Below are 21,477 nucleotides of genomic sequence, written 5' to 3' on the forward strand. Positions count from 1 at the left end.
ACAGCTTATAACTTGAAAAAACAGGCTGGTATTTGCCCACCCTGCCCATTATTACCAGCCGTCCCTGGAAAACAAAGAATAATAAGGAATAAATTTGGGACATTCGAATGTGTTCGAGGAAGAAGTGCCGGTCGTTACCTCCGGTGATCATCGGATCTCGGCACACTCGGATGAAGCCAAAATGCATGCTAGAATACGGCGAGTACTGTACTAGGGGAGAGAATTTACTGAGAATCAATTCTCAAGCTCAAGAATTAATTCCCAACTGAGCGGTCTAAAACGATAACAAATTCAAGTGACGTCATCATCATCGTCATTCATTCTATTTTTTCTTAGCCAATTGAAAGAGTCTCATGATATCCATGGCAACCAGCATACAAATGGGACACAGGCACATCACAATCCCTAGGTAAGCAATAGCCTTGCTCTCTGTCCGGCTGTCTCCGTCGGCGGATTTCTTCTTAGCTCGAGTCAAGGTCAACTGCCCCGTGTCCACTTTAAATTCTGCTTCGATTTTGGAGAGCATTTGACTCAGAACTGCCGGTGACGGATTGGGGTCAAAGTTCATACTACCGCATAGACACGGGCACAGTTTATTTTTAGCAGCGGAACCATTTTTCGGGGTTGTTACATTTTTCAGGTAGTCGATCGTTTCAATTGTTATCTTCTCTGGACCATTTTTCCGGGTTAACTTTTTCAGGTGGTCGATCGTTTCAGTTGTTATCTTCTCTGGATCCGGACACATGCAAGCGATTTTGTCCCGAGGGGGATCCATTATTACTTGGGATTGTTTCGTCAAATATCCTACAAGCTGATGTAGAGTGATGTGAACGCAGCAGTCGTCTTGGAACATCTCATCCAAACATTTTGTTTCGTAATCCTCAAGAAGCAACCGGGTTAAGTTCATCTCGTTGATTACAATCGACCGATTCGACAACGGAATAGCCCAGCTATGCAATCTGTAGAGTTCTGTCCAGTTAGATGTTCAGCTCACCCCTCCAAGAAGTGAGATATTTCGATTATTCTGCTCATCGTAAATAACTGAATCTTTTTCATCGATGAGACTCGTAAAGTTTCTCAGGTTGACCAATACGTTGGTGACGCTTCCCCAGTGTTGACAAATATACGGGTGTTCGTACGCACACGACATTCTGACGAAATTTTCACTCGTGATGTTTTAGACCTCGCAGCTGAAACCAAGACGCTTCCCCCAGTACAAATCTGAGACAATTGGTGAGTTATCCCTTATGAAAACATTCAAATTAAAGAATCCAAAGTCATCACGGGAAAATAACCTTCCGCCATTTTGTAAACAGTCGCTTCCTGCGTGTGACAATGTCTTAATATTTTTGTTTCCGGTAACCATGAGACACGTGATACGCCATTTTGACTCGGCCGTCCCCACGTGGGTGGTGTAACCTCAGGGGCACTCTAAAACTAAAACAGGGTGAACTCCGGCGACGTTTTTATGGCAGATTGAAGACTTTCCAAAATCACAAGTTCTATCCGTGTACAAGTATTTTCGCCTAAAAAAATGAAGAGTTACACAGAACTCATTTGTGAGATGTGCCGGATCCGAGCCATTCAAACTAGTGCCATCCAACCATTCAAACGTAAAATTTCCATGAAAATCTCGCAGGCCGATCCAATAACGAGGGAAAACTTCTGTTGTAGGTGTGACCAGATCTGGAGTTAAGGATAATAATAATAATAATAATAATAATAATAATAATAATAATAATAATAATAATAATAATAATAATAATAATAATAATAATAATAATAATAATAATAATAATAATAATAATAATAATAATAATAGAATGTGATTAAACGTTTTAAAACAGCATTGTGTCAGAATGAAATTTATGATGATGATGATGATGATGATGATAATAGTAAGAATAATAAAAATGATAATGACGATAATAATAATAATAATAATAATAATAATAATAATAATAATAATAATAATAATAATAATAATAATAATAATAATAATAATAATAATAATAATAATAATAATAATAATAATAATAATAATAATAATAATAATAATAATAATAATAATAATAATAATAATAATAATAATAATAACTTATCCTCTTGGTGCTTCAGTTGCACACAAGGCCGACACAGTAGATCTCGAACCATCACGGTTAGCTGTCATCTTTGACATCTCCCCACGTCCACTTTGGGTCTTCATGTCAGGCTCCAGTCTCCAAGGGTCTCCCTCTCCTCCTTGTTCCCCATGGGGTCTATCTGTGGGCCACCCTGGTATAGCATCATGGTTCATCCGAGGGACATGGCCAATCCACCTCCATCTTCTACTCGTTACAAGAAGGGACACCGGCTCTAGCCCTGTTCTCTTAATCAAATCGCTGTTTGAGATGGTTGTTGGCCAGAATATCCCCAGTATCCTCCTCAAACATTTGTTATGGAATGTGTCAAGCTTTTTGCAGATGCTCTTTGTCAGCTTACATGTTTCAGCACCATATAGTAACATAGAGAGAATGTTGGATTTGAAAAGTCTGCTCTCTGTTTGGTCTATATCCTATTTGACTTCCAGATATTACCAAATGCCCACAAAACCCCCTAAAAGGGCGTTAGAGAGCCTCTTTAAACTTTCAGCCCCTGAATTTCCATTTCTAGTAATCTTGGGCCCCAGTTAAGTGAATGCATGAACATCCTCTACTTCTTCAGTTCCAAGCTTCGCTGGTGTTTGTGATTTGTTACTTTTGACTTTAGTTTTTCTGGGTGGGGTTCCTTACCTTCCATAGTGAGCAGGGAGGTACTTACTGTGTCTTCTATATATGTCTTCCAACTTGCTTTCTATCTTTGTCTTGGAGTGAGATTACTTGGTTTTGTCCAGGCCCTGGCTGGGAAGGAAACAGTCAAATGTTTAGTTAGAGTTTTGGGAGATGATCTTTTTTTCCTTGTAAACCATCTCTCTGTTATGCACTGCACTATGTTTTTTTATAATATTATGTGTAATTTGTAAAACATTTGAGTGTAATCCTCTTAGCGGGGACCTGTACCTGGATGAGAGTTTTAGTGATCTCAAATTAAGTACTTTGATAGTGTGTTTTTGGAATTTATACCTGTTTCTTATTTGAACCAATTCCCCCTTGTCTTCCCTTTTCTTGGATGCTTTATTGTAATTCTAGAACTTTTTACTATCCCATTTTCTTCCTTTTTACTGGCGGTGATATGACCTCAATGTGTTGCAAGCGCCGTAAAACCCTTAAAAACATAAACAAAACAACTTTAGTTTTTGTCATTGTCACTGTCAAATTTATTTTTGACCCCAACTGCTGGGCATTACTTGGGACCATATGTGTTTTTTTATGTATATCGACCAGGTTGTGTGACAAGAGCACAATGTCGTCCATAATGTCAAGGTCCTCCAATATCTCTCTAAATGTACATCTTAAACCAGTTTTACTATTTCCAACCGACTCCCTCATGATCCAGTCAATGGCGAAAAAATGCATTCCTGCCGTACATCTAGATTTCTAGAGCTTCGGTCGAATTACTTCCACAGATTACTTTTGCATGAACGGTGAACATTTTATACAAAGGTTTGATCATGTTGGCACTTTTCACTGGGATCCCATAATGGCGAAGAAAGTTCCACAATGCAGGTATGTGCACACTGTCGAAGGCCTCGAAATCAATAAAATTTGAAAACAAGCTTGCATTCCAATTCCATTTTTAACGATGCTCGAAATTTTGTTTAAGAGTAAATATGTGATCAGTACAAGAATGTCCTTTTCTAAATCCAACTTGTTGCTTTCTCAGTTTTTGGTTCAACCACAGGGTTCATTCTATTGAGAAGTACTTGAAGTATTCTGCTAAAAATGTTGATCGTAATAGACAGTAGCATAATACCCCTCCAATTTCCGCATTGAGAAAGATCTCCATTCTTTGGTAGTTAACAATAAGTCCGACCAGCGGCGTGGCATGCTTACAGTATAAAGCGGTGCCAGACGAAAATGTCTTACACATGCTACGTTTGTAAATATAAAAGAAAGAAAAAAAACTTACATACTTATAAAGTAAATTTGCATAGTGATGTTTCTATCCCTGCAAATCTTTTCAATAGTTTGTTTATAGAAATCACGAACGAATATATTGATTGGAGTTTGGACCCTGAGAAATGGCTAAAGGGACACATGCAGACATTGAATGTCAATCGAACAAAGGGTAATTTCAAAACTTACAAAGCGTAAGAATGTAAACAGCCCATGGCTTATTAAAAGAGTACTGTAGTTATGTCATGAAACAGCCCCATTCCACTTCGGAAATCAAACATGACACCATACAAGATCTCTCTCTCTCTCTCTCTCTCTCTCTCTCTCTATCTATCTATCTATCTATCTATCTATCTACCTATCTGTGCACACACACACACACACACACACAAACACAAAGTCAAACACGCATATTCACGCGAAGATCATGCATTTAGCATATAGCATCACTATCAAGAAATGTTTGACTTAACTCGTTCACATTCCTTCATATCAATTTTTGCAGCAATAATAATAATAATAAATGATGGTGATGATGATGATGATGATGATGATGATGATGATGATGATGATGATGATGAGATGATGATGATGATGAATGATATATAATAATAATAATAATAAAAAATAATAATAATAATAATAAAATAATAATAATAATAATAATAATAATAATAATAATAATAATAATAATAATAATAATAATAATAATAATAATAATAATAATAATAATAATAATAATAATAATAATAATAATAATAAATTAATATATACAATAATCACGACAGAGAGAGAGAAACAAATGAACTTCTTATATAATCGTGATTTTGATAATAATAAAGATGGTCGAAGTTACCATACTATGACTATGACGTAAATGACCAACATTAGCTATTATTCCCCAGTCCAACAGAGTTGGAGCAAAAATTTCTCGGCACCTGAGGCGGGTTTTTTCTCGTATGTGAAGATAGTAAAAATTCGAGCCATTTTCTCAGGTATTCAATGTGGCAGCAATAGCAATAGCAGTAATAGCCTTAAATGGTGCCAGCAAAAATCCGCTCCTTGCAATCGTTTGAGTGGGGAAATCCAGTCACTCGCTCAGCCATGGTACACAGTCGCTGACAGTCATCAACGGACTGTATGAATCGGGAAAAAAGCGGGGAGAGAAGGCGTTGTGACAGAAAGGGAGTCTGTTTCGCACTGTTGATAAAAGGCGATATATACCATTTCTCAGTTTTATATATTTAAAAAATGCTGGTATCCATTTTTAAAACATGGATGTGGTGCCAGGCACTATTTGAACCAATAGAGCCACGCCCCTGAGTCCGACACTCCATTCCTTTGGTATTTTTTCCTTTTCCCAAATATACTTTGGTGTCCGTTCTCTCTCCGCTTTTATCATCTCTGCCATCACCTGCAGCATCCCCCAAATTTAGACTATCCATTGCCTTCTTGATTTCATTTATTCTGGGTATTTCTGTACATATATCCAGATCAGCCTTGGTGGCTCTCTGGTCAACACACATTCAAAATGTTCTCTCCATCTGTCAAGCTTTTGGACTCCGCTAGAAAGTAGTTCCCCCTGTACATCTCTTATAGGAACATCATTATTCTTATAACCTTTGCAGAGTTCCCTTGCAGTTTAGTATAGTGTTTTCATGTCTTGTATTTGACTTGCCTTTTCTTCTCTGCCTGAAAGCCTGTCATAATAGTTTTCTCTTCCAACTCCAATTCTGAGGAATTTTTCACATTTTTGTCTAGGGCTCTATCCTCCTTTTGAATTTACTGCTCTTTGATTCTCAGTGACTTTTTATTCAAAATCAGACCTTTTCTCTCTTTTCGTTCTTCGATGATTTTTCAGGATTCTTCTGATATCAAAGATTCTTTCTTCCTTCGACTGGGTCCCAATACTTGATTCCTCACTTTCAAAAGTTCTTGGTTGAACTCTGAAAGATTAATTTCTTGCTCATTTTATAATGCCTGAAAGCGATTTGACAACTCTATTCTGAACTCCCGGGGAACTTCATCATTCTTTAGTTGTTCAGTATTCAATTTGCCTCTTCTGATATTCTTCTTCTTCGTTGTTCTTAGTTTCAAATGGACCTTGCCAAATAAAAGTTCATAATCACTTGCTACATCGGCTTCTCTTTTTGTTCTCACATCTCGCAGTGATGTCTTTCATTTATTGTTGATAATAATATGGTCGATTTGATTGTTGGATTTGCCATCGGGGGGACGTCCAAGTGTATGTATGGATACAGTAGAACATGACCATAGCGGCACCCGCTACAGCGGGACCATCGCTACAACGGGACCTTACACAAACCCCGCTTTTTTTAACTATATAAATTCAATAACCTGTGCTTGGGTTTAGCGGGTCAAGGAAAGGCCCCAACTTGCTTACAGCGGGAAAAATTGAGCGAGCTGTACGCGCCGCGACTCAGCGAGTGACGTAGACTGGACTCTCTCCCGTCACCCAGGACTAACACACACGCCTCCGTCTGCCATTTCGCTCGTGTCTTCACACACACCTCTCGTGTCTACCCGCACTTCTTTTGCCGCTCGCTCTATTTCTTTATATGCGTTGATTGGTCAGTCTTGCGATGATTAATTAAGTTGGTCAACCTGATATAAAAGAGATGCGTTGCACAAGACGACGCCCTTGGCCAATTAGAGAGAAGAGGCTTGTGCGCACGCTGTGGTGTGTACATTTTAATCCAGATTAGCCCTATTATTACTATTATGCCATTCCTCATTCATTGCAATTGTTGCTGCTCAAGCATACACATCACTCGCAGTCGTTCGTATCGTAGTCCTTCCTGCCTAAACCCCCCCCAAAAAAAAACAAAAAAAACCAAAAAACAAAACAAAACAAACACTGAACCAAAGATAGTCCATTTCAAGGCTCATGGGTCACGTTAGTTTTATTGACATTCAAGGGAGGTAATCATGTTTATTTTTGGGACATTTTCCCCTGCTTTCCTATAGCGGGAACTTGGCTACAGCGGGATTTTTCTGCTGGGACCATAAGTCCCTCTATAGGCATGCTCTACTGTATCTTTGTGTTGAAATAAGGTCTACATCCAATGATGAGATTATTTTCCTCACAAATTTCCAATAGGCGTTCTCCATTACCATAAAATATCCATGCCCAATCCCTCACGCCCCATTACATTTTCTCTTTCTTTATTCTCACTTCCAACCTTTGCATTTATGTCACCGAGAATCAGGAGTCTATCGTGTTTTGGAGTCATTTACACAAAAGTGTTTAGTCTTTCATAAAAGTCATCATTCTCCTCCTCAACCTTGCCTTCTTGAGGACCGTAACAAACAATGACTGTAAGTTTTGTGTACTTTGAATAAAATCTCTGGGTGGGGTTCCTTACCTCCCATAGCGGACAAGGAGGTACTTACTGTGTCTTCTATCCCCCAATATCTGTTTTCCAACATGCTTTCTGCCTTTGTCTTGGAATGAGATTATTTAGTTTTGTCCAGGCCCTTACCCTCGCTGGGAGGGAAACAGTCAAATGTATAGTTAGAGTTTTGGGAGATATTTTTTTGTCTTGTAAAGCATCTCTCTGTTATGCACTGTATTGTGTTGTTTACATAATATATAATTTGATTTGTAACATTTGAGTGTATTCCTCTTAGTTGGGACCTGTGCTTGTGTCTGGATGATACTTTTAGGTGATCTCAAAGTAAGTACTTTGATAGTGTGCTCTTGGAATCTACATGTTTCCTGTTTGAACCAATTCCCCTTTGTCTTACATTTTCTTGGGTGCTTTAATTGTAATTCTAGAACTTTTTACTGTCCCATTTTCTTCCTGTTTACTGGCGTTGATATGACCTTACCAATGTGTTGCAAGTGCCATAAAACCCTTTAAGAAACGAATAAAATCTGGCTCTCAGCAGCCTTTCGCCCTTTGGTTCCCATTCAATTTCCACAAATTTGGACAAAACCAGGACCGCTCCATTAAAGTGTTGACCATCCTTCCTTCCTGAGCAAGGAATTCTGTGGCCAGTCACAAGATGTCTTTGCCCCTCATCAAGCCAGCGTGATTCACAAATAGGGACAGCGGTACGGTATTCACTTCGTACCCGAAAAGTTCGATTACCCGCTGTGTGGCCTTGAACAAGTCACATCGCCCTATTGCGGCACTGCACAGAGGCTGACGCCTGTGTTATTCCAGTCTTCCCTTGGAATAGACCCTAGAGACAAATTTCCCCTATGGGATGAATAAAGTGAATTTTTTTTTTTTAAATAGGAAGGTTATCTAATTTGTACCTATCTGTCCATCTTTTTCGTGATCTGTGCAAGTTTTCGTGTTTGTTCACTGTTACAAAATTTGAACGTTCCAAGCTCCCACCAAAATAGTTAGTTTTGGGTGGAGAAGGCCTGACGTCGTCTGTGTGATGGCTTCCATTTGGCTTTCACCTCCCACCCATCATCAACACAGATCCCTTGGCCCCAAGTCCAGCCTGGTCTTGCTGAGTTTCAGGTCCCGGATTCTGTGAGTAGCCAGACATCATTCCATCGGTTCCATGCGTTTTTTTTTTTAATCTACTGTTGGTTTATGTAACAATTGTTTGTTTTTGTCTTTTTTTGGTGGACAGAATGGGGTTGTTAGCCCCACGTCCAACCCCCAAACCTGGAGGGCCAGGATTTATTTCGGAGGTTCAGTCCTTGATAGGCTGCCATCCAAGACTATTGAGTCCTATCCTCTCGAGGTTTGTTGTCGAAGTTCTAGATGAGTTGCCTTCCACGGACGACGGGCCTCCTCTGCTTGTTGCTCCCTAATTAGTCTGGCCTCTACCCTTTGGCCTGCCCAGTATGGTTGAACCTGATAGCATCCTCTGGTATAGCCATCCGGATCAAAAAGGCACGCGAGGAATTGGGTATGTGGCTTAATAATAATAATGATAATATTATAATAATAATAAATAATAATAAATAATAATAATAATAATATAATAATAATAATAATAATAATAATAAAAATATAATAATATACAAGAATAATAATAACAATGATGATGCTGATGCTGATAATTGTAATAATAACAATAATAATGATAATAAAAAAAATAATGATTATGATGATAATGATGATGATGATTATGATAATAATAATAAATGAATAAACATACCTATAAGATATTCCCTGGTTTCAGCGTCCTGACTGACCACCAAGTCCCCGCCCTCTTTCATACATTGGGATCTCGACTCTTGGAAATTCATCTTGCTGTGTTGTAATTTATAACACTTTCTTTTGTCCGTATTCAAGATCCATTTATAGCCATGACAAAACAAAGGCTCTTCAAAATCTCGTTCGCAAATGAAATGTGCCTTCTTTAGACACGAAACACTGTTCCACCCTCCTTGATCATCGGCGTCAAAAATTTCTACGCAAATCTCCGAGGACAGCAGTCTATTCATCAGTTCACCTTCATACCCATACTTGTGCTCAGTGTGATTCCCACCCCAATCACTAGAATTCAAAGGGTTTCCATTCACCCACTGGTAATCCACAGGTCGGTTGATTTTCACTAACATAAATAAAAGAAAATCCGAGCCTGCTTTTAGTCCGATCCAGAAAGTTTGGTTTTTCGGTAAAAGTTCTTCGATAAATTCGTTGTGGGAGGCATTCTCAGCGACTACCAAATCTCCTCCGTTTTGTTGACAAAATGTTCTCGCGTCATCCCACGTCAACTTCCGGTCGTTGAAAATCTTTAAACATTTTTTCTTATCCGGATAAGATACGTAGCCATTGGGGCATGCTGGATACATTTCTGGGATTTTCCACAGATGTATGGATTGTGCAATATACACGAACTGTCCGTCAAATGAAGTGCCTGTGAGGATGGAGAGTCTTCATATTGAAATTGAAAGCAGTCAGCGCCATGTTGGTAGTAGTTAGAATTAGAAAACTGCGTTGTCCGCCAATCCTGCTGAAAAAAAAAGAGTTCCCATCAATCCATTGAAACGCGAGAACCATTTCCGATTCCCTGAAGTCCAATCCAAAATCGTCTGTCGAGCATCGAGTGATTTGTCACTAGATTTTGAATGAAATTGCTGGTTTGAGCGTCTCGAATAACGATCAAGTCAGCTCTCTCACTCTGGCAGTGCATTCGTGCTTCGCCCCATGTCTTGTTCTGGGTGTGCAACTTATAACAATGCTTTCCTTGACTATCGTAGGTGTAGTCAGATGGGCAGACTTGAGGGATGTTGTCTCCTGGAAAATGAAATAGTTTACCCAGTAACATTTTTTAAAAAAGTATTGAATACAAATAAGAACAATCTAGCTATTCTTTTTTAAATTTTTTATAATTTAGGCTGGGAGTCCAAAGTAGCCCATGTTAAAATGTTGCTAACATTTTTAAAAAAAAGTATTGTACACAAATAAGAATAATCTATATATTCTTTTTTTTTAATATTGTCAAGGCTGGGAGTCCAAAGTGTTTTGCTCAGCCCTTGTTATGTTTTTTATGTTTTTAAGGGTTTTACGGCGCTTGCAACACATTAAGGTCATATCAGCGCCAGTAAAAAAGGAAAAAGGGATAGTAAAAAGTTCTAGAATTACAATTAAAGCAAAAAAGAAAAGGTGAGCAAAGGGGAATTGGTTCAAATAGGGAACAGATGTAGATTCCAAGAGCACACCGTTAGAGTACTTAGTTTGAGATTACCTAAAAGTCTCATCCAGACACAAGCACAGGTCCCAACTAAGAGAAATACACTCAAATGTTTACAAATCATATAATATAAATGTAAACTAAACATAATATAATGCATAACAGAGAGATGATTTACAAGGAAAAAAATATCATCTCCCAAAACTATAACTATACATTCGACTGTTTCCCTCCCAGCCAAGGAACTCCGGCCAGGGTCAGGACAAAACTAACTAATCTCATTCCAAGACAACGATAGGAAACAATTGGAAAACGGGTAAGGGGGGTAGAAGAACACAGCGCCCTATGGGAGGTCAGGATCCCCACCCAGTCAGCCCTTGTTAAAATTTAGCTAACGAGCACAGAATTACTGGAGGATCTAAAATATATGAAACTATTTTTTAAAACAAATTGATAAACGAGTAATTTGAAAACCTTTTAAATTAAGGGCTAATCTATCAACCGTTGACTTAAATGAGTATTAGAAAAGATGTTCGGGAATAATGATTCGCCATGTTTTTTAATGGCAAGTTAACTATTACGTTCCTAACCTACAACGATCGACAAACGACGAGGATTCTGGGTGGGGTTCCTGACCTCCCATAGTGGGCAAGGGGATACATACCGTGTCTTCTATCCCCTTATATCTGTTTTCCAATATGCTTTCTGTCTTTGTCTTGGAATGCGATTACTTGGTTTTGTCCTAGCCCTGGCCGGAGTCCTAGCTGGGAGGGAAACAATCAAATGCATAGTTATTGTTTTGGGAGATGATATTTTTTCCTTGTCAATCATCTCTCTGTTATGTATTATTATATTTGTTATTTTAAATGTGTAATGTAAGCATTTGAGTGTATTCCTCTTTGTTGGATTTTGTGCTTGTGTCCGGATGAGACTATAGGTGATCTCAAACTAAGTACATTGGTGGTATGCTCTTGGAATCTACACCCGATTCCTATTTGTTCCCAGTTTCCCTATGTCTTACTTTTTCTTGGGTGCTTTAATTGTAATTCTAGAACTTTTTACTATCGATTTTCTCCTTTTTTACTGGCGCCGATATAACATAATTGTGTTGCAAGCACCGTAAATAAAGTACCCCTTCGCAAATATATTACGTTCTCCATGAGGAGCCGTCGCCTTATATCAATAAAAACAAAGACAACACGTCACCTTAATTCATTTTTGCCACATGATGTTCGAATTTTTAACGCGCAACTGTGATTTAAATTAATTACTATATTATAAATATACACTCACAAGTTCGGACTAAAGGCCAGAGGTATGGCCTATCTCAATTTATCAAATTAATTTATAAAGTGTTGCTATCGGTTCTTGGTTGTATATTTTTTTTGTACATTTGCATATATATATAATATATATATATATATATATATATATATATATATATATATAATATATATATATATATATATATATATATTATTTTTATTTTTTTAAAATATTTACCACAATGTTTGAGACAGTCTACATTAATTTTATATATATATATATATATATATATATATATATATATATATATATATATATATATATATATATATATATATATATATATATAATATATATATATTCGTTATGTATGTATACATTGTCGCCATAGATTCTCAACTTTGTGTTTTTACACGTTTATGTATGCCACGTCTGTAAACGAATTTCCATTTTTTTGGATGAATAAAGTATATTATTATTATTATTATTATTATTATTATTATTATTATTATTATTATTATTATTATTATTATTATTATTATTATTATTAAAACCCTTAAGGGTTCAAAATAAAAAACAACAAACAAACAACAACAAAAACCAGCAAAACAAACAAACGACGAGGAGAGAACAAAGATCTGTCCTAAGACTCGGAAGATAAATCTTCGTATCCTTTCTCGTCGTTCGTCCATTGTTGCAGGTTAAACTTGCTACTGCTGATGTTTATAAGTTGAATTTACTGTGAAGATGTTGTTTTTATTGTTTGGTTGTTATTGTTGGCTGAAGAATGGTTTTGAGCCCGAAACGCACCGTTATTAGTATTTCGTTCTTTTTTTAAAAAGTTGTTACATTCATTTTTGTTTATACTTTTTAAGGGTATTGTTCAACGAGTATGAGGTAAGCAAAAAAAAAAAAAACAACAAAAAAAAACCCAAAACCCCCAGTATTTTCCCCCTCAAACTGCATTGTCAAAAGGACAACTCACCCTGTATGGAGACGACTGTAAACACAGCGGTGACAATTATTATGGAGATTTTCACCAAAGGCATTGAAGTAAATCTTGATCTTGGACTTGACACCATCGCGGCTGAAGATCATTCGGTTCTTTCTCTCTCAAGATTTCGTGAAGCTGAGAAGATTGGTATAAATTTTATAGTTTTATGTTATAGTTAAAATTTTTAATAGTTTAAATTTTATTGATCAATAATTTCATGTTTATACGAGTATATAGGTAATATGCGCTTGGATAAGAGACTCACATTTCCATCAGGAAATATAACGGATCAACACAAAAAAAAAAACAAAAAACTATGCGTATCCTTGAATTTATAGTCTGGTTAATACCATTCAGTGAGAATTACTCGAAACGTTCACATTATGTTTTCGTTTATTAGATTGAAGCTGACATTAAATTTGACATTGTTATTTATGTCTTTGAGCTTCGAGCAGCAACAATTACGCTAATAAAGATATAAAAACGCATTTCATTTTCTGTAAATCATTTCAATACCACAGTCCAATAGTAATAGGCTTCAACAGTCGTGACGTCACTTCCCTCGTAACAAAGCAAAGTAACTTAGTAACTGGCTCTAAACTATCGGAACAATGGTGGACGCTCTTATGAAATACTTCGACCAGCATAAAAGTGTATCCAGAGGAGAAAAACATTATAATCTGATCAATGTTTGACTTTATACATTCTGATCACATGATATGTGAAAAAAGTTCTAGCCAGCATGAAGAATAAAAAAAATTCCGATTTTCTTTGTTTAGAACCAAGCTGCTCGTTGCTGGGCGGACGTGACATCAGACTATTGAATCCTATTACTATTAGTATTAGGCCAATGTTCCTTCATCTTCTTGGATTGATGTATCTAATTCTATCTATGGCCAATAAATGCCCATCTCCATAATATTTAACCCAATCATAAATCTGGGACAATTTCACCCGATACATCTTTGCCATTGCATCCTGGTAGAAGTCCGACCATTTCGAATGACTCATCAATGAGACCCATCATTGAACAACTGAAGTACGTACCTACCTACTATAGAATATCTAACGCACCACGTAGACATTAGTGTAAGCTGAGCTAGGGTTTGTGTATGTGTGTGTGTGCCCGTGCTTCAATGGAATTGATTGCAAGGAAAACACGCAGCAACAACACACAGATATATATATATATATATATATATATATATATATATATATATATATATATATATATATATATATAATATATATATATATATATATAGAGAGAGAGAGAGAGAGAGAGAGAGAGAGGAGAAAGGATAACATACATACATAGGTACATATTCTGATGACTCTATTTTTATAATACAGTTGATGCTATGCGTTTAGTTAAAATATCCACAACATCCGCCAGCATGATATAACGTACCGATATACAAAATTATATTATGTAACCGTGAGCGTTTATATTCTGATTGATATAATCTAGTGAGAACTAATCATTAAAATGGCTGTCTTAAAAATAATAACAAAGCTTTGAGCGACGTCGACTTCGTTCCTGCTATACGCTGAAATGTAAGAATCTTGATTGATGGATGTGAGTCGGAGTTTTGAAAGAAACATTCTTATCCAAATGAAAACATGGCATTTTGTTTGCATAGGAGAGACTGGAGACCACAGGTCTTCGGAATTCTGTGGCACGCCAGCTCCATTGTTTAATTATTATCAATTAGAACAATTCATTGCGTGACCAAAATCTACCGTTAGGCGTCGTTTCCCGTAATGGTTCACTTCCGGTGCAACATGCAAATGAGTGTCGAGCGGAAGTCTCGATGATACCTCAAGTCATCGGCCACCAACACTCAAAACTTCCCGAACTCGATGACCAAGGAAAAGTCGGGAATTCCCGAGAAGTAGCACTTCAACTGAGCTTTGGATGGCTTTTTTGTATTAAAACTTAAAATACATTAAATAAATTCACTTTGTATAATAATAAAACATTGATACCTATATCCATTTTGATCTATTTACGACGTTTGTGTTTTGTTAGCTGTTTAAAATATGATATAACGTCAATACCCAATACCAATGACTAGGTATTGAATGAAAGCACCGATGACTAGAGCGATGCTCGAGACTTTTTTAGTCTCGAGACTCAAAAAAAGCATCGAGACGCAAAAAAGTCTCGAGCTTCGCTGGAATCATCGCCGACGAGAGAGGGGTGAACAATGCAGATAGTACACATTGTTAGTAACGCGTGCGTCGCTCGCGCAGTATAGTCTCGAGACTCGGGACTCGGGACTCAATACGAGAAGCATCGACGACCAAGATTCTCGAGACGAGAAAAGCATCGAGAACTAAGTGGAGGTCGGGAACTTCTCAGTCGTCGATGACCCGACTTCTCAAAACCTAAAGCATCGTTGACCTTTTGGTGACCCGGATGCCCTCCTTTAATGCAAATGCGTCGTTATAAATCTAGACCGTCTATATACAATTTCCGGTGTGCATCAGACCCCCAAGTCATGCAGACGACAATTTCGCGGTCGCTATTGCTACTTTCTTTTTGTTTGGCGTCAAATTCGCAATTTGGCTTAAGTGTTGTTTTTTTCTTTTCTTTCTTCTTGTCTCCCAAACAAAGCACATGCCCATTTTCTGCGACAAATTATTCAAATGAGTGTGTACATACATATGTGACCAGTCGCCTCAAAACGATATTATTTCGAGATGGTTTAGATGTCAAAAGATGAAAAATACATATTGTCAAGAAGTGGAAACTTGGGGAAATTCTTAGTTTTATTGAAAAAATACACGCCCCCCCCCCCCCGCCCAAAAAAAAAAAACAAAAAAATAATTGAGCTTTTATATAGTGCAATACCCAATAAACGTGCTCCAAGCGCTTTACAAGGGATCCCTGACCAACAGCAACACGTAACAAGTAGAACGGGACATGACGCCTGTTAGGCGATATTACTTTTTTTTCGGACAGAGATAACGCTGTTAACGGCCAGGTACTCATTTTACACACGAGAACGGTGATAGAATGTGAGTAGAGAGCCTTTTTCAAGGACTCAACTATGTGCCGAGCGAGGCTCGAACCCAGGACCTTCCCTTCCGAAAGCGAGTGTCATACCACTAGACCACATGCCTATTTTCTGTGACAAATTAATCAAAATGAGTATGTACATACATATGTGACCAGTCGCCTCAAAACGATATTAGTTAGAGATGATTTGAGATGTCAAAAGATGAATATATTGTCAAGAAGTGAAAACTTCGGGAAATTTCTGTTTTATTGAAGGCAGGAGATGTCATTTCCTACAGTGACAAAGAAAATAATTTATTTCATTTCAACTTCAGATTCGCTTTTTTATTATCTGGTTCAGCCGTTATAATACCGTTTTGAGACGACAGGTTACACACACACTCACTATATATATATATATATATATATATATATATATATATATATATATATATATATATATATATATATATATATATATATATATATATATATATATAAAACTATTTTCTTTTGACAGAAAAGAGTTCCGATAGCACAGCTGGCAGAGCACCCGCTTCACACGCAAAGGTGTCGAGATCAATCCAGGGTGATCTAGATTTTTTTTTCTGAGTCCCCTGTCTATCCAGAATTGATTGGGTAGCTGTGTCTGTAAGATCTAGTAGAAAGTACTTTGCTATAGACTATCGTTATGATATTGGCTTCGTATGATATTTAATATTTTTTTCCTTGTCAATAATTTCTCTGTTATGTATGAATTGTAATCATGTGAGTGTGTTCCTCTTAGTCGGGACCTGTGCTTGTGTCTGGATAAGACTTTTAGGTGATGACAAACTGAGTACATTGATAATGTGCTCTTGGAATCTGCATCCGTTCCCTATTTGAACCCCTTCTCTTTGTCTTACTTTTCCTCTTGTTAATCTATAACTTTTTTTTTTACCATCCCATTAATTTTCTTCCTTTTTACTGGCGCTGAAATGAACTGAATGCCAAACAGAATAAATAAAATAAAATTCCTTTTATTCATCCCATAGGGGAAATTTGTCTCTAGGGTCTATTCCAAGAGATGACTGGAATAACCCAGGCGTCAGCCACAGTGCAACGCCGCAAATTGAGTTAGAGCGAGGTGATACCCCAAGGAAAGAGGAAGCGAGGCCGCCCAATGGAGACTTGGAGACGTACCAGAGATGGACCTAAAACAGAGAAGCCTGTCCCTCGGGATGGCCCCAAGAATAGCTGCTGACAGGACCAGGTGGAGATCCCTTGCATTGCATCAAGTGCCAGCAGGCCCGGAGAGGATTGATTGAGTGAGTGAGGTGACTCGCTCGAGGCCAAACAGCGCAGCGACGGGTGATGGAACTCGGTACCTTTCGGGTACGAAGCAAAGACCGAACCGCTGAGCTACGTTGCCCCTAAAAGTTGCAGATCTGAAGTTAAAAGCACCAAAGAAAAGGCAAGACACTGGGGAACTGGTTCAAATAGAGAACAGAATATTCCACAAGCAATCCACCAATGTGCCATTTTGACATTGTTTATGTTTTGGTTGTTTTTCAGGGTTTTGCGGCGCTTGCAACACATTTAGGTCGTCAGCGCCAGTAAAAAGGAAGAAAATTGGATAGGAAAAACATTACAGATGTACAATTAAAAGGACTTGAAGGAAAAAGTAAGACAAAGGGGAAATTGTTCGAATAGGGAACAGATAAAGATTCCAAGAGCACACTTTCAGTGTACTTAGATTGAGACTACCTAAAAGTCTCACCCAAACACTAGTACAAGATCCCACAAAGAGGAATACACACTCTCTCACTCACCCTCTTATTTATCACTCACTGTCTCTCACTCTCACTCATTTATTCACTCACTCTCTCTCTCACACTCACCCTCTCATTCTAGCCTGACGGAACTATTCACTGTGACAATCGAGGCAGGTGTTTTCTCTCTGCCTTGCCCGGCACTGCTTCGCACACAGTTTACCGACCTTTACCTCACAACAGTGCCTGCTCCCAAATTTGTCACTGTAATTGTAATATCCACTTGATGTGCTTAAAGTACATGACAAAATTAAAACAAAAAAAAAAAAAAACCACAAAAAAAAAAAACAAGCAAACAATGGCAATGCAGTGCTGGATATACCTACTTCATCCCTTCCCCCCTATCACTATCTTCTCTCCCTTTCTCACTCACTGATCCACTCTCTCTCACACATTCGCCCCCCCCCCCCTCTCTCTCTCTCTCTCTCTCTGTCTATCTCTTTTTTCATTTACTGGGCAATTTCTGTTAAAGGACCAAGTAATGAAACCATTCTATAATAGGAAATGATATTCCATTAATTAAAATGGGCAATTAAAAATATGTTTTTGTTTGTTTTTAAGGGTTTTACGGCGCTTGCAACACATTAAGGTCATATTAGCGCCAGTAAAAAGGAATAAAATGGGATAGTAAAAAGTTCTAGAATTACAACTAAAGCACCAAAGAAAAGGTAAGACAAAGGGGAATTTGTTTAAATAGGAAACAGATGTAGATTCCAAGAGCACACTATCAAAGTACTTAGTTTGAGCTCACCTAAAAGTCTCATCCACACACAAGCCCAGGTCCCAACTAAGAAGAGGGATACACTCAAATGTTTAAAAATCATATATAATATTTAAACAAAACAATACAGTGCATAACAGGGAGATGATTTACAAGGAAAAAAATATCATCTCCCAAAACTCTATACATTTGACTGTTTCCCTCCCAGCCAGGGCAAGGACAAAACCAAGTAATCTCATTCCAAGACAAAGACAGAAAGCATGTTGGAAAACAGACATAGGGGGATAGAAGACACAGTATGTACCTCCCTGCCCACTATGGGAGGTCAGGAACCCCACCCAGCAATTAAAAATATCGCTCACAGGAACCATGAGCCGTGTCTTGTAATTTCAATGACGTCATGATGCCATTACTCTGTGGTCATTCAAGCATGACGGAACTATGAACTGTAACAGAAAAGTACGCAATTAGACCCGATATAATAGATCATTTAAAAAAAATCAAAACCTCGGAACTAATTAAAATCCAATAACGATAAAAACACGAAACACCAATCTACAAACTCAAACATCTTCAAATATTATTCATTTGCACCCCGCACTATCAAGGACTGGAACGCTCTTCCAGAATCATGTGTGAACACAACAGATTTAGAAACATTCAAGCGAAGACGATCAAAATACTTCAGTCTAAAAAACGACGGCTTTCACATTCAACAACCGTCTCCGCCCTCGAATACAAAGTATACTCAGAATTGGTTGTTGACATTTTTTTATGTATGAGAATGAGAAACATTAATTTGAAACGTAATAGTAATATGGTTTCACGGCGCTTTCGACACTATTTAGGCTATTTAAGCGCCTGTTTCTGTCTTTAATCAATCTTTCTGCAGTTCACATTCCTGCAGATACTTTAAACTTGTAAGCGGATCGACCGACTGGAACAGAGACTTCAAGTCCCTGTTTTCATAATGTTGTGACCTTATCTGTTAGAACTCTGTACATTCAATTAAAATATGGTGAACCGTGAGGTCACAGTTACATCTTCTGCAGGGGGGTTTTTCATCCCTCTCCAGAAGGAAACGGTGAGTGAGGGCAGTATGTCTGATCCGGAGTGGAGTTATTTTGACCTCGTCTCTTCTTTTTAGCCCCGAGTTGGGCCTGGGATCGAAGTCAGTTTTGATTTGTTTTGTACGTCTCGACTCCAGGACCGTTCCCATTCCTTTCGGACGTATTTTTTAAAAAATTGATCTTTAAATCCGCGTGTGAGATTTTACTGCCCTCTTGTAATTCTTGGCTCACCGCCTCTTTTGCCAGTCGATCCGCTTCTTCGTTCCCCCGGATACCCACATGACCAGGTACCCAGAGAAAACTTTCTTATTTTAAATAAATAATTATTTTTGCACCTTCCAAGATACTTGTGATTCTTGGATCGGTGCAATAAAAATTTGAAATCCCCTTAAGTATGGACAGCGAGTCAGACAAGATCAAGAATTTGTTTTTATACGATCTCTCAGCATTTAGGATTGCTCTCGATTCCGCTGTAAAGATCGAAACATTTTCATCCAGGCGAAGTGATCCGGTGCCTTCCGATGAGTGAAAGGCACATCCTACAGCATCTGCACTCTTTGAACCATCCGTGAAGATGTGAGTATAGTTTGTTTTGTTTTTGTTTTTAAGGGTTTTACGGCGCTTGCAACACATTTATGTTATATCAGCGCCAGTAAAAAGGAAGACAATCGGATAGCAGAAAGTTCTAGAATTAAAATTAAAGCACCCAAGAGAAAGTAAGACATAGGGGAACTGGGAACAAATAGGGATCAGATGCAGATTCCAAGAGCAAACCATCAATGTAAGTAGTTTGAGATCACCTATAAGTCTCATCCGGACACAAGCACAAAATCCAACAAAGAGAAATACACTCAAATGCTTACATTATACATCAAAATTACAAACATAATAATACATAACAGAGAGATGATTTACAAGGAGACAAATATCATCTCCCAACACAATAACTATGCATTTGACTGATTCCCTCCCAGCTAGGACTCAGGCCAGGGCCAGGACAAAACCAAGTAATCTCATTCCAAGACAAAGATGGAAAGCAAGTTGGAAAACAGGGGATAGAAGACACAGCCCACTATGGGGGTCTGGAACCCCACCCAGGAGTACAGTGTGTATGTTTGTAATATTGCTTTTAGTGTCTGTAAATATGTGGGTCTGTTTGTGATTTTTCGAGTTTTGTTAGATCCAAGTTTGGTCTGTGTATGGACCATGGTTGTGTCTTTGCCTGGACGTATGGATGTATCCTATCTAGACTGATGTTCATATCTGCGATGTCTAGTTTTATTCTGTAACCTAATGGTGGTGTCATTTTTGGGTTGAAACGTAATAAAAAACTAGACCTGGGTGGGCAGGAGATTACTTGCTGTGTCCTCTATCCCCATGTGTGCGACTATATTATGGTATATAGTGGGCTGACACTCGCCGGGTACGTACTCATTTTACACCCGAGTACGGTGAGAGAATGTGAGTAAAGAGCAGTGTTTCTTTTTTAAGAAACCTGACAAAGTTATGGAAAGTATGCAGCAGTGGGGAGCGAACCTGAGATTCAGGGAGGTGTACACCAGTGGGGAGCGAACCTGGGACTGTGGGAGATGGATACCAGCGGGAGTTGTAGCTGGACTGTGGGATTTGGGTACCAGAGGAAATGAACCTGACTATATAAGAGGTTGGCACCTATGGGGATTGAGCCTGGGTCTACGAGAGGACAATGATCCCAGAAGGGTACTTCTTTTTTTCAAAAGTGGGAACCAATGGGTAATGAACCTGGGACTCAGGGAAGTGTACACCAGTGGGGACTGAACCTGAGACAGTGGGAGATGGATACCAGTGGGAATTGAAGCCGACAATGGGAGTTGGGTACCAGAGGAGAATGAACTTGAGACTATAGGAGGTGGACAGCAATGGGGAATGAACCTGGGACTCGGGGAAGAGCACAACAGAGGGGGAGTG

General features: G+C 38.2%; 1 protein-coding gene across 1 annotated transcript; it reads right to left on the reverse strand.

Annotated features, from left to right (window-relative positions):
- Nucleotides 1-10,004: 10,004 nt before the first annotated feature.
- Nucleotides 10,005-13,012, reverse strand: LOC144979228 (lithostathine-like). The gene is made up of 2 exons (XM_078925836.1): nucleotides 12,916-13,012; nucleotides 10,005-10,267 (listed from the first exon to the last, which is right to left on the reverse strand). The coding sequence occupies exons 1-2, from the start codon at nucleotides 13,010-13,012 to the stop codon at nucleotides 10,005-10,007; spliced, it is 360 nt and encodes a 119-aa protein (XP_078781962.1).
- Between the last annotated feature and the right edge of the window lie 8,465 nt (nucleotides 13,013-21,477).

Source organism: Berghia stephanieae, chromosome 9 (assembly GCF_034508935.2).
Source record: "Berghia stephanieae isolate SIO BIC M18660-M18661 chromosome 9, UCSD_Bste_1.3, whole genome shotgun sequence".
Lineage (NCBI taxonomy): Eukaryota > Metazoa > Mollusca > Gastropoda > Nudibranchia > Aeolidiidae > Berghia > Berghia stephanieae.

Bases quoted from the DNA above. Each gene is read 5' to 3' on its own strand.
- LOC144979228 (XM_078925836.1), bottom strand. From the start codon at position 13,012: ATGGTGTCAAGTCCAAGATCAAGATTTACTTCAATGCCTTTGGTGAAA. The intron at 10,268-12,915 runs GTGAGTTGTCCT...TTCATTTTCCAG, and splicing joins TACAGTCGTCTCCATACAGG to GAGACAACATCCCTCAAGTC.